Genomic DNA, 17,625 nt, shown 5'->3' on the forward strand with positions numbered 1-17,625 from the left:
TTGTTGAAACATTTATTTCAGTCATAACAACATCAGAAAAGTAAATATTAGTTCAGTTGTCTCTTTTTATAATAGGATAATAAGGCCCCTCCTTTTTTATAACTTGAATCAAAGGGATTTTTAAAATTTACTTTAGTTGTAGTTGTCATTACAAATGTGTGTATTTGTCCCCGAGACAGTTGTTAAATATTCAATATATTTTAGAAATCATTAAAATTTGTTTTTTTCATAATCAGTCTTTAGGCAATATAAAAATATGATTTAAATATTTATACTGCTGAAATTGATGGATGTTGTAGGAATGGACATTATATTATTATGATATTGTATGATGGAGGTGATGATGATGATGATGATGATGATGATGATGATGATGATGATGATGATGATGATGATGATGATGATGATGATGATGATGGTGATGATGATGATGATGATGATGATGATGATGATGATGATGATGATGATGATGATGATGATGATGGAGATGATGATGATGATGATGATGATGATGATGATTGTGATGATGATGATGATGGTGATTGTAATGGTTATATGAACAATAAGAACAATGATTATAATGTGACGACTCTCTCTCTCTCTCTCTCTCTCTCTCTCTCTCTCTCACTCTCTCTCTCTCCAGACCTGCCAACAAGCGACGATACAAACCAGGGATTTTGGGGAGCAAAAATAGGGATTTTCATCCCAAACAGGGATGTAAGGAAAAATGAAGAAAACATAAAATTGCACTCACCAAAACGAGGAATAAAACGTATTTACAATAAATGAGGGGGTCAGAGTCAAAATGTACTAAGTCATACAAATCAGATATTGAGAAAAACAAGCATTAACAAAACACATTTTGTGGTCTTGTCTTGGTGCAAATATTGTCAAACTCAAAAATCTTAATTTGACCCAATCAGCCGGACGGGATTAGAAATAACATTTAATTTGGTACTTATTGATATATTTTCTTGAAAATTTTAGTCGATTTCACAGAAAATCGTTGATCTCTCTGCTGCTTCTCAATTGTTTGGTATCATTTTAAAGCTCTGAAAATGTGACATATTTTCACATAAATCATGTCCATGTATCGTAAGTATGGAAAAAAATTGAGTGAAGTGAAAATTGACAAGAATATACTGGTCTTGTCGTGAAAAGAATATTTGATAGCGAGTAAAGTATAAAAGTGTGCGAGTGAATCAATTTCAATGAAAAGTCTATCGATGAATCGAGTATAAATAAAATGTATCCATCTTTTTTAAAAATAATATAAATTAAAATTAAAATGATTATGTTTGTTTGTTTTTAAGGGTTTTACGACGCTTGCAACACATTTAGGTTATATCAGCGCCAGTAAAAAGGAAGAAAATGGGATAGTAAAAACTTCTAGAATTACAACTAAAGCACCCAAGAGAAAAGAAGACAAAGGGGAACTGGGAACAAATAGGGATCAGATGTAGATTCCAAGAGCAAACCACCAATGTACTTAGTTTGAGATCACCTATAAGTCTCATCTGGACATAAGCACAAAATCCAACAAAGAGGAATACACTCAAATGCTTACATTATACATTAAAAATAACAAACATAATAATACATAACAGAGAGATGATTTACAAGGAAAAAAATATCATCTCCCAAAACAATAACAATGCATTTGACTGTTTCCCTCCCAGCTAGGACTCAGGCCAGGGCCAGGACAAAACCAAGTAATCTCTTTCCAAGACAAAGACAGAAAGCAAGTTGGAAAACATATATAAGGGGATAGAAGACACAGTTAGTACCTCCCTGCCCACTATGGGAGGTCAGGAACCCCACTCAGTTAAAATGATTAAAATATAATTTGAAATCTGATAAATATTCCACTTCATTTGCTTTCTGAGAAATACAATCCGGAATCAAGAATGAATTAAATCAAATAAATGCTTGTTTTGTGTCCTTTGACTTGATACCAAAATCAGCCGAATAAGTTCACAAATAACGCCACAAAACAGTAAAGGACCAAAAATAAAGTTTTTTTTTTTTAAGTGTTACCTTCCAGGCCTTTTGTACGTTTTAACCCTGACCACTTCAAATTAAGAAACTGTGCCGTTAGTTCTGTAGCAATCAGATTATTTGCCATTATGTTTTTTAAATGCCCACTTGACTGCTCAGGAAATGAATACGTAATCCTTGACGGCTAGCGAGTAGATGTTAACTTTTGCGTATCTCTTTCCCACACAGACGCACACACACACACACACACACACGCACACACACACACACATAAAAATCGGTCTAGAAATAACATTTTTTGTAATAGATTTGATTTTGAAAACAGCTTTCTCAAATTTTATAATTTTATGATAATTTCCTTATTTTCTGGTCGATGTTCTTGATTTATATATCATTTTTCATTTCTCAATGAGACGAACGCACTGATGTACCTCGTTTGATTCAAGAGTTTAAAACACAGATTTCGTGTTTTGATTGTGAGTCAAGCCTTACTAAGAATTCACGAGCGTTGAAATATGACGTAACTATATAGACAAGACCTCGTTCTCCACGCCGCAGTAGGGCTTCCATTCATCGCTTTCGGTCAACCGTGGTCTTTGAAGTTACACAACATATACCGCCTGTGATGCCTGTACATAAATCAAGGGCTGAGCTGACTCATGTTGACAAGAGAGCTATCAAAAGAGCAATCGTTGATGGGTCAAAAACTCAGAATTTCATATAAGGACAAACGTTCTGGAAATCGATACCCACCCACCTGTCAGTGGACAGAACTGATATGACGAAATTAGGGATCCATAAAATGTTACATCATGGTAGGTTCCACCCTCTATTTCTATTCTGGCGTAGATGTAGACGGCGATAACATTTCCGATATCATAATGACTAGTGGGCAAGGGTTAAAGCTTCCAAACAATCCCCATCGTCGTCTATCTCTAAAAGGCTCCATACACGCAGGGTTTTGATAGGCTTCCGAACCACGATCAGGCAAACCGGGATGAAAACGCAATGTGTGTGGCCAAATACCTGGCCGATAAACCTAAGTACGGTCGATCGCTCGCAAAGCCCGCTTTGCTTAATATTTTTCGAGGCGATCGGCGATCGGGGGCGTGGCAGTATAAAAAATTGGACAATTTTTTTTGGATTTTCGCTGTTTTAACGTCAGATTCGTGATCAGCGTCGAATTTAGAATAGGTTTGATACCAAGAACTATGTTTTTACTCCAAAAATTGATGAAATCAGAAATAAAATTTAATTAATGTTGAGGTTATGTGGCCGACAGAACAGTGCCCCTCCCTGTTTTGTGGTATGACTCTCGCTTCCAGATCGGAAGGTTCAGGTTTCGAGACCCGCTCTGCGTGGAGCAGAGTTGAGTCCTTGGAAAATGCTCTTTACTCACATTTTCTCACCGTACTCAGGTGTAAAATGAGTACATGGCCGTTCGTTGAATTTGTTAGGAAAAAATGTCACATCCCCTGACAGGCGTCATGTCTCGTCTTTCAAGTTTAATATTTCTGTTGCCTTGGGACCCCTTGTAAAGCGCTTTGAGCACGTGGATATTGCGCCAAATAAATGCTGTGTTATTATTTTTTTAAAATAATATTTTTATAAATGTTGCGCCAGGAAGAGGTAGATGGCAAAAGTTTCGTTCTTGATCAACGTAAAATTTATAAAGGATTTCATACAAAATAAAAAATAGTTTTCATAATTTTTCAATGTAATGATATAATAATATGCCAGTTCTTTTTTTTTTTTCCTCCTCACCCGTTGACGCGACATGACGGTCGACCTTGACACAGACATTTGGGATTGGCAGATGCCAAAAAGCCTTGACTACGTGATGACAGGGGTGGGCATTGTCTGAATTATAATCTACAAACAACGCCCCCCCCCCTCCCCCCCAAAAAAGAGCTGTGTGCGTGTGTGTGGTGGCGGTGGTGGTTGAGGGGGGGGGGGTGCGAATGCGAGTAGTCCCGAGGAGTACCCGTTTAACCTGCCACGGGAACACTGTCGATTTGTTTTATAAACAATATAATAATAATAATAATAATAATAATAATAATAATAATAATAATAATAATAATAATAATAATAATAATAATAATAATAATAATAATAATAATAATAATAATAATAATAATGACGATAAATAACAAATCTTTATTGTCCACAAAATGGAAAAATGTCCGTGGTCTACGTTGCTTTTAAACTTAAATCGGATTGCAAATGTATGGACGTTATGCGTATTGGAAAAATACTCACGACATTTCCATCGGGGTATAACATATTAACACACATAACTGCAAACGCGAACGTTCATTGTCTGATTGATATAACTTAGTGATAAGTTAATTATAAAATGCTGTCTAAAAGCAATAACAACGGGTTGACTAACGTCAAATTCATTCCTTCTATTGATGCTCTGTGTTAAATTAAAATACTCACAAAGTCCGCCAGCCAGAAATATCACTCCAGCCCAAAGATCTACATGGAACCTTGAACGTTATAGTCTGATATATTTTAATGAGAACTAATCATAAAAATGGGTGTCTAAAAACAATAACAATGAGATGAGTGACGTCAATTTGGTAACTGTTACGTTTTAAAGTTATACCAACAATTAGTGGTGGGGAAAGTGGAACGAGAGCGTTATCATTTATTACATAGATGATACTGCGTGAGAGCAATCCCCTCTCTCTTTAGCCTGCTATGGGTAAGAGTATGAAGTGTTCAGCAGGCCTGCCTACCCTCAGTTTCAAATGTCAGGGACATTTTACGAATAAAACCACAGATGATGATGATGCTGCTGATGATGATGATGATGATGATGATGATGATGATGATGATGATGATGATGTTGAGGAGGATGAGGATGATGATGATGATGATGATGATGATGATGATGATGATGATGATGATGATGGTGATGATGACGATGACGATGATAATGATTATGATGATGAAGATTGAAGATGGTGATGATGATGATGATGATGATGATGATGATGATGATGATGATGATGATGATAATGACTGTGGTGTTTGTGGTGGTAGTGGAGCTGATGTTAAATTTTATGACGGGGTGGTGATGGTGATAGCCATTGATTGGTGGAGTGTGTATTCTTTTTTTCTGATTAGATTAACTTTGCTATAGACCAGTAATCTATCAGGTGTGTACATTTGTATAAATTCATTGACACACCAAATTATAGTCGACACGATGTCCTATGGAAGACTTACAAAACTGAATTAATTAAGGTTTCTTTGTGATCGGTGGGCTGGTCGGATAAAATTGTTTACATAATAATGTGAAACTCGAGTGTGCCTGACGTAGACTGGGAAAAAAACACGTTTTTTGTTTTGCTCAGTTCAAAACAACCAACGCCCAAACATTTTAAACATTAATCTTGCTTAAGAGGCATTTAGAAGTATTAAACAGTAGGCTGGGCTGATAAAATTGTTTACATAATATTGTGACACTTGGGCGTGCCTTGCGTACATTGACCGTTTTCCTTGTTCAATCCAAACAAAGATAAATCAAAACAACCAACGCCCAGAATGAGGAGTGATAGTTATTTTAGATAAGGACCGGTTTCGTAGGTAATGACGTCGATTGATGAGTGTGTAATCCACAATGAGATATGCTTGCTTTTCTATCAAGGACACGCATTGGGAATTGTCATTCCATTCCTGAAATTGAACAAGACAAGAAACAATAAACGCAACACCAGTGAAAACTCTCTTTGTAATTTTGTAAAAGATGACCGATAAAAGGAAATTGAATTGTCTCACTCTCGACTATTGACAGAGGTCACAATAACGGAGAATTATTACTATGACTCTTATCAAGACCACCCACATTTACTTCCCTCATATCCTTTGTAAAATACTCAACTCGGAAAAATCGAAAACAGGGAAAGCTCAAACTAAAAGGCTCGGTCCCGACATGTTCGAGATTTCCGTGCTGGAGTGTATTACTGGCAAACTAGCTCCAATGTAATAGCAGGAACAATTTCTCAAAATTTTAAAAAGTTTGGACAAAGTATCATTTGGATACAGGAAATGAGGGTGACATCGAGGATGAAGAATGCGATCCTTCAACACCTTTAGGAAGTTCTGGCCAATTGATTTTAAAATTGCAGAAAAGTGTTGTCATTTTAAACGGCTGAGTCGTGGAGACAGAGTTTTGAAACAGCCACGACGGCAAGCATATTGCAAGCGTTTGGAAGGATGTGTCGTTAGTACTTTTGGTAGACAGAACGGTCGACCTCCTGTAACTGAAGCATGGTGGAATACAACTTTATCTAGGGAGGCCTTGATTGTCATGGTCATTTCAGGCCAAACGACTCGGACATAGCAGGTGAAAATATTTTGTTTGGTATTTTGATTGACATAGCTCTGAATAAAGCCACTGGGCATACACTCTTTCTCATAAACATTGCTTTTCAGTTCACTTGCGACGTCCTCAGAAGAATGATATCGATAATCTTGACCGAGATATGGTAAAAGGCGTTGTGCTTACAACATTCTATGGATGTCCCCGAGAATGTATTCTGTATTCTAAACTTAACTCCGAACAAGAAATGGCAGACAAAAAGAAACAAAAGTATATGAATGTGCATAGTATCAGATTCAAGTCCACAAGCTAAGCTTGGGTTGTTCCACGAAGTTTGAAATCTCCAAGTCATCAAACGTGATTCCAACACACAGATAATTTGGCGATATCAACATAGCCGTCCACGCCATTCTCTAGCAGTTAGTTATGACAAAGCCCGATTACGGAATCACCTTGAAAAAATAATAGAATCAGCCCAAAATAAGATTGAAACCAGTTTACTTTTGTTCTATTTTATTACTTTGTTACAGCTCTCTCTCTCTCTCTCTCTCTCTCTCTCTCTCTCTCTCTCTCTCTCTCTCTCTCTCTCTCTCTCTCTCTGTCTGTTTGTTTGTATGTGTGTATGCGTGTGTGTTTGTATCGTGTGTTTGTATGACATGAAACGTCTTTGTTTATTTTTCACTACCCAGGCACCACACTTTGTGCGAAATCTCCAGTGAGACCTTTCTACGGTATGGGGCCATTCGTTGTATCATAAATTAATGGGGCGGGAAAGGGTCCGATAAGCTTTTTGACGAACGGGGCCGAAAGATGTCAGTGTAATAAGAGCTGAACTCATTTCAGCCGTAGTGTAATAAAACGTACAATTACAATACATTTTGTAGGTAAATATCTATAAAATGAATGGCTACCTTGTGATGCGATTCACCCAAAAGTTTCAGCAATTATTTTCCTGTGTACTGTCCAATAATATAGACGATTCGTTCCAGTATGACAAAGCCACAAATATTTTTCAAACCCAACCTCCGATGGCGGATGTATTTTTTCATGAAAATTATTGCGAAAAGCACTTTTCAACAAAATGTAAAATATTGAAAAGAATTGTTTCTATAAGAGTTTCTTTATCCAAACTGTCTAAAGTGCTCTGAAGTTATAGATGCTATCATATTTTGAGAGGAGAATCTCATTTAAATGTTATTGTTCTCGAAAAATGGGTAAAAACAAAAAATTTGCTAGCCGGACTGAGACCATCATTACAGGTAATCACCGGCCTTAGGAGGGAAATTACGTTTTTTTACGGTGCGGCCAAATCCAGGAGAAATGTTTCCAATGCCTCGGCCGGACAAAGGATATGTACGGATAAGGTCTGTGTATAGATGGATCAATATTCATAAGAAAAGTGTATTTAAGCGGAAAATTAAATTGCATAACTTTGTATGAATACTCAGCTCAGATGTGAATGGGTACTTGACTATAGGAAATGATGAATAATCTGAAACAACAACAACAACAAAAACAACAACAACTACTACTACTACAACTACTACTACTACTACTACTACTACTACTACTACTACTACTACTATTACGACTACAAAAACCAAATAATACAACACGAGCATTTACATGGAACAATATCCTCTAAACATGTTAAAAGTACTTTTCGAAGGGTGCCAGCCAACAGCAATTTTCAACATTAGGAAGAGGATTATATAAATCTGGATTATGGAGGTACGACTGTATTTTTATTTTTTGTTTATTTTGTTATACTCAGGCCTTGTTTGTAGAATCACGTGGGATTGAATGTGTCACATTTACCTCAATAAGAACGGCCATCCCAGCTTTGAATTCATCTGTGTTCAACGGACGACCATTGCAGCTTTGATTTCATTTGTGTTCAACGGACGGCCATTGTAGCTTGGAATTCAGTCGTGTTCTTTCTAATCATCAAAATGAACATTTTAAACTATCTAATTATGGTATGTGTTTCTTTTTTTCATTCGATGTTTCTCAATTTTTTGATAATAGATAACTATACTGTTGTAAAGGTTTTTGTATATATTCATAATGAATTCACCAGTTAGTTTTCCCATTTGAATGGGAATGTCTTTCGCTGAGCCGAATTTTATATCAACTGTATGTGAATACTGGCCTGTAACTATTTAAAATTTTTAAAAAAGTTCGCTCGGTTTTACTTTCATACAGATTCGATACAACGAATACTTTTGTAATGCACATAGACGCATGGAAAACAGGATGTTAAAATATGAACAGAAGGCTTTCAAAATAATCACTAACACATCTATTAATTCGAACGGTGTGTATGTATTACATGCGTCATCATTCAAAAGGTTTGCGATAATCACTAACACATCTATTAATTCGAACGGTGTGTACGTATTACATGCGTCATCATTCAAAAGGTTTGCGATAATCACTAACACATCTATTAATTCGAACGGTGTGTATGTATTACATGCGTCATCATTCAAAAGGTTTGCGAGGCCTAATTGGTTGGAAGACTGTCATAGAAGGATTGGCTTAGTCGACGATTTGTGATCGATTCCCGTAGGCGCCACTTTTTCCCTTCCCTTAGAAGGGTACAATTTTAAAATATTAACTATTATTTCATTTCTATGAAATTCTGCATATGGTAATACCCACTTCCCTATCGTCAAATTAAATGATTATTTTTTATATAAATGGATAATATCGCTTAAAGGCTCCATAAATGGCCAGTTTTCAACCAGTGACGATCTGGGGACAGGCACGGCTGAATCAAATTGTAGTGAAATCTCAATGTGTATGGCCGAATTCCTGTGCGACGAGCAGAGGGACGGTCGGTCGGTCGTAAATTTTCGCCTTGCTTAGACGAAGGTGTCATGTTGATGAATTGGAGAAAATATTCCAGATACCACCCACCCCAACCACCACCATCCATGAAATATATGTCAACTGTTAGCATATTACAGTGAACAATATTTTGTTTGCCTCAAAGTAATAGGATTCATTATATATATATATATATATATATATATATATATATATATATATATATATATATATATATATATATATATATATATATATACAACCTTTTCCTTTTTCCTTCACGAAACAGCTCGTCGCTATGTTATTTCCTATCACTGATGCGGAAGTGGAACTTGAAGTAAGTAGGTGATACCTTAAATAACACTTTCTGGATGAGGTCTTCTGACCTCTCATCTTGGGCAGAGAGAGCACTGTTGCTATGGCATAATCCCCCCTTATATTGTTTTAACGTTCCAATTTGCTCTCTGTCTTTTTTTGAGTTTGTTCGCTTTTTTCATGGTCGTGGTGGGTGTTTTATGTTGGAGAGGCAGTCAAATGTATATTTTGTTCGCAATTTTTGCCCCATTTATCCGTGCTTTTGACCGGCCTCACATGGTGCTGAGTTGCATACCATAAAGGGCTGGTCCCTCTCTCTCTCTCTCTCTCTCACTCTCTCTCTTTCTCTCTCTCTCCCCTTTCTCTCTTTCTCTCTCTCTCTCTTTCTCTCTCTCTCTATATATATAAAGATGGATAGATATATAGAGAGAGTGAGATGGAGAGTGAGAGAGAGAAAGATAGAATGAGAGTGTGAGAAAGAGAAAGAAAGAAATAAAGAGAGAGAGAGAGAGAGAGAGAGAGAGAGAGAGAGAGAGAGAGAGAGAGAATAGGTAGCTCAACTTCCGTAAGTGGACAGAACTAAGGAATGTATGTGACCTGTAAATTAAAACAAAAGAAAATTAGATTGGTGTCTCATGGCTCACAATATCAAAATTTATTAAGCTAATTGAGATATAGTTAAATAGATAGATTGATAGATTGATAGATAGATAGATAGATAGATAGATAGATAGAGAGAGAGAGAGAGAGAGAGAGAGAGAGAGAGAGAGAGAATAGGTAGCTCAACTTCCGTAAGTGGACAGCTCTAAGGAATGTATGTGAATTTAATTTAATAGAATGAGAAAATAAACGGTTTTAAAACTATTAAACGTGTAATTTCTACGATTTGTGCGACGTTGTGGTCTTCTGATATGATACTCGCTTTCGGATAGGAAGGTCTTGGGTTCGAGCCTCGTTCAGCAATATAGCTCAGTCCGTTCGAAATATTCTTTACTCACATTCTTTCACAGAACTCAAACTGTAAAAAGAGTACCAGACCGTTAACAGCGATATCAGTGTCTGAATATATTGTAATATACCTTAACTGGCGTCATGTATCGAGTGAAGCTGATAACATGTTTAATGTATATTGCGTTGTACAAAAGATCAAGTTTGTTTTACAATTGATTGAAAGAACTGTATTTAATGACATGCTTAATTTTTTTCTGGTTTGTATCTTTCTCAAATCCATATGTGACTAACAGAAAGTAAGTAGAAATCAATTATATTCTTTCATTTGTCTTCCGCTTAATGACACCGACACTACTAACTAAAGTTACCATGGAATTTAATACTTACCATCAATCGTAATACTGTTGCATTTATTCTTGTCATAAGACAAAAAGACAAATTAAACAGGACCAGTAAATTATAACAAAAGAAAATTAGATTGGTGTCTCACGGCTCACAATATCAAAATTTATTAAGCTAATTGAGATATAGTTAAATAGATATATCGATAGATTGATAGATAGATAGATAGATAGATAGATAGATAGATAGATAGATAGATAGATAGATAGATAGACAGATAGATAGATAGATGGATAGATAGAGGGATAGATAGATTGAGAGATAGAGAGAAATAGATAGATATATAGAGAGATTGATATATATATATAGATAGATGGATAGATAGATAGATAGATGGATAGATAGATAGATAGATATATAGATAGATAGATAGATAGATGGATAGATAGATAGATAGATAGATAGACAGGTATATAGACATATATATATATATATATATATATATATATATATATATATATATATATATTAATTAAAATTAGTTAAAGATCTCTACCTCACAATTACACTAGAAACCAATCTACACAAAGTGATTTCCTCTGCCTCAAAACGAACACTTAAAAACCATAAAAGAAACCCAACTGCGCTCCATTATACATCCACATACACTCTAACCACCCACCCACGATATTAAAAACAAATACCTACAATAATAGAACAACGACTTAACAACCTCTCTTCAAATGAAGACAAATGCAATTAAACAAAAGACGACTATGAAATGGCACTCAAACAGAGCGGTCACATCTCTATATTGAAATATAAAAAATGTGATGCATGCCACAACACCAAAGCAAAACAGAAAAAGGGACATAATATGGTTCAACCCACTATTCAACAACGCAGCCACTTCAATTAATATCGGCAAACAGTTCCTCGCTCCTATCGGTAAACACTTCCCGAAGAACCACCGACTGCACAGAATAATCAAAAGAAACAACGTCAAGATAAGCTACAGCTGTGCACAAAACATGAAACAGATAAATACAACCACAACGGACAAATCATATACGAACCCAACAATATGAAAAAAAAGACAACTGCAGTTGCAGAAAGAAGGACGACTGCCCCATAACAGGAAACTGCCAAAAAGCGCCATAGTCTATAAAGCCACCATAGCCACTGACAACACTATGGCTCAATATATCGGCAGCAGAGAACCCCCATTCAAAAGAAGATACAACAATCGCAAAGCCACAAAAACTAAAGAATGCATAGCAAAATGCACCAAATTAGCAATACACTCATGGAAACAGATAAACATAATCTTGTTGATTATTATATTCAATATCAATAATTTTGTTTCCATCGAAAACAATATCAAAATTGTTGCCATACTCAATACCAATATCAACACTGTTGCCACCACCATGACTTATCTTTGAATGTCTTGGAATTTGAACTATATATACTATATATATATATATATATATATATATATATATATATATATATATATAGAGAGAGAGAGAGAGAGAGAGAGAGAGAGAGAGAGAGTAGGTAGCTCATCTTCCGTAAGCGGACAGAACTAACGAATGTATGTGACTTTAATTTAATAGAATGAGAAAAAAAATGTTTTAAAATTATTAAACGTTTAATTTCTACGATTTGTGCGGCTATGTGGTCTTGTGCTATAACACTCACTTTTGGATATGAAAATCTTGGGTTCGAGCCTCGTTCAGCACATAGTTCAGTCCGTGCGAAATAATCTTTACTCACATTCTCTCACAGAACTCAGATGTAACATGAGTACCCGAACGTTCACAGCTATATCAGTCTCTGAATATATTGTAATATACCTTAACTGGCGTCATGTGTCGTCCTACTTGTCGAGTGAAGCTGATAAAAGGGGACGGTTGTAAAGCGCTTTGAACAAGTTTAATGTATATTGCGTTGTAAAAAAGATCAAGTTTTTTAAAAACAATTGATACAAAGAAAAATACTTTAACTTTATTTACTAACATGCTTAATCTTATTTCTGGTTTGTATCTTTCTCAAATCCATGTGTGACTAACAGAAAGTAAGTAGAAATCATTTATAGTCTTTCATTTTTCTTCCGCTTAATGGCACCTGCCCTACTAACTACAGTTACCGTGGATTTTAATACTTACTATCAATAGCAATACTGTTACATTTATTATTGTCTATATCAAATATTTTGTTTGCATTGAATCCAATATTAACACTGTCGTCATCATCATGGGTTGGTTTTGGTTCAAGATAACTGCACTGTCATAAGGCAAAAAAGGCAAAGAGAGAGAGAGTTGGCAGTCAAATTCCATAAGTGAACATACCTAAGGAATTTTTGATTGGATGAGCATGTTGAAATGAATTTAATAGCATGAGAATCACAACAGTTTCAAACGAAACATGTAATTAATACGATTTGTGCTATGTGGTCTTGTAGTATGCCACTTGCTTTCGGATGGGATGTCCTGAGTTCGAGCCTCGTTCAGCGCATAGTTGAATTCTTGGCAAATAATTTTTAATCACATTCTCTCACCGAACTGCGTTTTTGTATCTGAAAACATTGTGATATCCCCTAACTGGCGTCATGTCTCGTCCTACTTGTTAAGCAAGGCGGATGACTTGGGACTCCTTGTAAAGCGCTTTCAGCACGTCTAGTGATATACAAAAAAATCAAGTTTGTATTTTTTTTTTCAGAATTGAAACAAAGCAAAATATTGTAACTATATTTGCTGAAAGGTTTAATCAATACATACATAAACTTTAGGAATAACATCAACAACGATCATTTCAACTATTAGAAAGAGGATAACCCGATATTTCGGCCACATCAGAAGGCACGACTCACTACAGAAGACCATTGCAGAAGGAAAAATAGAAGGCAAGCGTGGTCGAGGACGAAGAAGGACAAGCTGGCTTGGAAATGTCGCAGCGTACGTAGGAAGCCCCATAAACCAATGTGCGAAACTCGCAGATGAGAGAGAGAGAGCTGGCGAACCATGATCTCCAACGTCGTGTCCGACATGGAACATCGAAAAAAAAAAATCAACGTTACCGTCATCAAACCAATATCAACACTGTTGCCATCTTCAGTACCAATATTATCACTGTTGTCACCAGTTTTACCACTTTTGCAATCATCATTACCAATCTTGCTATCCGTTACGGGTTGTTTTTAGAGCGTACAAGATAACTGAATTGTCATAAGACAAAAAGACAATTTAATCAGGGCCTGTAAATTATAAAAGGAACTCTAGAATGATGTCTCACGGCTCACAATATCAATATTGGGCATGCAATAAGAGATAGAGATAGATAGAAAGATAGATAGAGAGAGAGAGATAGAGAGAGAGAGAGAGAAAGAGAGAGAGAGAAAGAAAGAGAGAGAGAGAGAGAGAGAGAGAGAGAGAAGAGAGTAGTTGGTTCAACTTCAGTAAAAAGACACACCTAGGGAATTTAGGAAAATATGTGATCAACATGTTAATTTAATTTAATAGAATAAGAAACACAATGGTCTTAAAACAATCTAACGTCATCATCAATACCAACATCATCAACGTTACCGTCATCAATACCGACATCAACACTGTTGCCATACTCAATAACATCCCTGTTGTCATCAATCTCAACACTTTTGCCATCATCAGTACCAATATTGCTATCCGGTACTGGTTGGATTTAGAGGGTAGAAGATACCTGAATTGTCATAAGACAAAAAAGTAGCAATGCCTATGAACATTTTTGTTTTCTATTTTGTAGGAAATACTACTCTTAAATCAAAGCCCTATCTCCACTGAGTAAAAATCTTTGTGAATTTTGGAAATCCATTAATTTATAACAAAGTTATGCAGTTTCAAAGATGTCATTTATTTGGATGACTCACAAAGAGACGCTTTTTCTGCGTTTTATTCTGGTTTGTGCCTGTATCTCGCTTAATACGTAGAATTAAATATTAAAACTTGGCAATTTTATGGCAAAATTATCAAAAAATATAATGAAGACATCAGAAGAGTTCTAACTTGTATAGTTTTAGAGCTGTATGGCTAGGGTTTACTATAAATTTGTTTTAAAATATACATAATATTGATCATTTGAAACTTTTCCGAAGTGTAATCTTGTGTCTACAACCCATACAAATGACACGAAAAATGCCTGCTGAATTATTATCAATCAGTCCGGTGAGACCATGGCTTATGTTAGTTCTAGTATTTATTTCAGAGAGAGAGAGAGAGAGAGAGAGAGAGAGAGAGAGAGAGAGAGAGAGAGAGAGAGAGAGGGGGGTAATCTACTATCCCTATGACATAACAATGAAACAATACCTTAATTTTTAAAAAACGTGCGAGGATTTGTGTCACAAGGTTGCCAGATGACCACGTGTGTGGCCAAATATATAATTTTGTTTCTTTTTTTTTTTTTACATTTTATTCATCTATGTTTGTCTCAGTGACATTTATCCTAGTCTATTCAATTTTCTGTTTGTCAAAATTTAGTTCATTTTAAGTGGGCCCGTCTTAATATTGAAAGCCATATAATTTTCTATTTAGCCACTTTTGAAGTCGAATTTGGTCAGGTTAAAGTCTGGCCATCTGGCAGCCTTGCCTCGCTCACGTCATTTTCGTGTCGCGCGATGGTGGAGCAAAATGGCCGTCTCCATATTTTCACTCATTGAAATGCATATTGGGTTGATGTTTTGTGAGAATACGGGAAAAGTACTTATCATAATCGAATGAAATTTGAAATATAGATAGAAGAAATGTGCATATATAACCTTCTGACCGACAAAATTTCTACTCTTTGTAGTTTTAGAAATATTGTACTCCAAAGAGTAAAACTCTATTTTTAACGGTCTGCTGGTAATTGTACGAGTTTTGTCGCTTGACATAATCTAAAATGACTTCTTTTCTAACCATGTGCCAACTTTCAGTCATATTCAATTATAAACAGCGTCGTAATTAATTTTTTAAAATAGCATGTACGAAACGGCTTCGTCCCATATTTTGTCGCGAATTTGGGCACTTCGTGAGCGAAAAAGAGGCCCAAAGATTTGTGCGGGATAATCATTGCTAAAAAAAAGACAAATTGAATAGGGGTCCCAGAGAAAGAATCTTTACTCAAATTCTGTCAGCGTACTTATGTGTAAAATGAGTAGGTAGTCTATGTGTGACAATATTGGAAAGTTCCGTAACTGCTGTCATGTCTCATCCTACTTGTTAAGTAAAGCTGATGACAGGGGACACCTTGTAAAACGCTTTAAACACTTTTGGTGTATATTGCGCTATTCAAAAGATCAAGTTTTTGTGTTTTTCTGCAGTGGCAATTACTCTATACATAAGACCTGCTTTCGTCTTTTTATCCAAACGATACAAAGAAAAATTGACTATAGTTACTGAAGGTCTAATATTTGTTGTTTCTTTCTCCTATCCATATGTGATAACAAGGCTGTAAGTATCAATCATTTATACTCTTTCATTTATAGTACGCTTAATGGCACCTAGATTAGTGTATCGATGGCGTCGCGCGCAAACAGTCTATGTCCAGAAGAGTTAGTTTTTCAGGAGAGCGATAAAACCGTGAATTGGTAAATGAAATATCAATTTCAGATTTAATTGGCTAATTCAAGCCAATTATGACTCAATACAATCACTGATACCCTGATTTTGGTTCTTTTATCGTGCATTCATTATTTATCGGACTTGTACGTTTTGCACGTCGACAGAGTGTCACTGACATAGACGTTTTGATGTGTTGTTGACTTAGACGGTTTGTGAAGGAGAGTTGTGGTCCTTCGCACGGGACTTGGATGGATTGTTCGTGGGTTATTGCATCTTGTAACACGTATGGACATTGTAAGACTGGTTATTTCAACTTGCAATTCTTTCGTTTTTCGATTTATATCTTTAAAAAACTAAGTGACCAGTGGAGAATCAAGCATTTTTTTAGAATTGTGGAACCTAGCTCGGTGGCCAGTGAGTCTCGTCTTAAATGAAGTTTCCACAGACGTGCTGAATGAACAAATGGGTTACCATTTGTGTTTGTCTTTGCCGGGTGTTGTGTCCTCAATTAAGGCACGTTACACCTATTACTCCATTCGACATAGGTGTAAATGAATACCTGGCCATACGGACAGCTCTGTCTTTGTCCGAATAATTGTAAGACACCTAACTAACGTTTTGTCATTTCCATTGTGTTCTGTGTTTGTTTTCAGCCGGGGGGAGTAAATCTTGAAGCACTAAGAGTATTCGTGGATTAGCGCTATATAAGTGGAGTGTTTTGCTATCACTTTACGTATCCGATCTGCACAAACCCTACATCAATAGTCAGTTGACACAGTCAATTATAAAAGTACAGTCTAACATTCACAGGAAGCTTAAAAAATAGAAGAAAGTGCTTGAGGAAATTATTCTATTGGACGATGGAAAGAAAATGACAGACGTTTTACAATGATCTTATCCTTAGAAGCTGTGAACCCCCCCCCCTCCCTCTTTTGAACACCCAAAAGAAAGGGATCAAGAGGGAGACCCCAGTTGAAGTATTTAGCATGGGAACATGTAGTGTAGGTCCTTGAACTACTTGATATAAAATGCAAAATATCTATAAATTCATTTCAGATTGATTTATTAAAGTGAATTGTGTAAACAGGAAATAACTCACAATAGAAATATTCATTAAAAAACTATTTATTTCTGGAAGGGAGTTGATCCCCACGCCCTAATATGAGATTTACCTAATCCTCTGGAAAATTAAATTTAAAATGAATTGACCCAAAAACACTATTTTAAGGCACAAATGTCTGTGACTTTTTCCCCAGCTCCAGGGTTAGTACT

General features: G+C 35.9%; 1 protein-coding gene across 1 annotated transcript in view; it reads right to left on the bottom strand.

Moving 5' to 3' along the window:
* Nucleotides 1-15,729, bottom strand: part of LOC144979083 (MAM and LDL-receptor class A domain-containing protein 2-like) — a 64,009-nt gene extending 48,280 nt beyond the window's left edge. Inside the window, exons 1-2 of the mRNA XM_078925699.1 lie at nucleotides 15,720-15,729; nucleotides 14,377-14,469 (exon numbers count right to left, since the gene is read on the bottom strand). Coding sequence (XP_078781825.1) covers nucleotides 14,377-14,469; nucleotides 15,720-15,729 — 103 coding nt within the window. The remainder of the gene's footprint in view (nucleotides 1-14,376; nucleotides 14,470-15,719) is intronic.
* Between the last annotated feature and the right edge of the window lie 1,896 nt (nucleotides 15,730-17,625).

This window comes from Berghia stephanieae, chromosome 8 (assembly GCF_034508935.2).
Source record: "Berghia stephanieae isolate SIO BIC M18660-M18661 chromosome 8, UCSD_Bste_1.3, whole genome shotgun sequence".
NCBI lineage: Eukaryota > Metazoa > Mollusca > Gastropoda > Nudibranchia > Aeolidiidae > Berghia > Berghia stephanieae.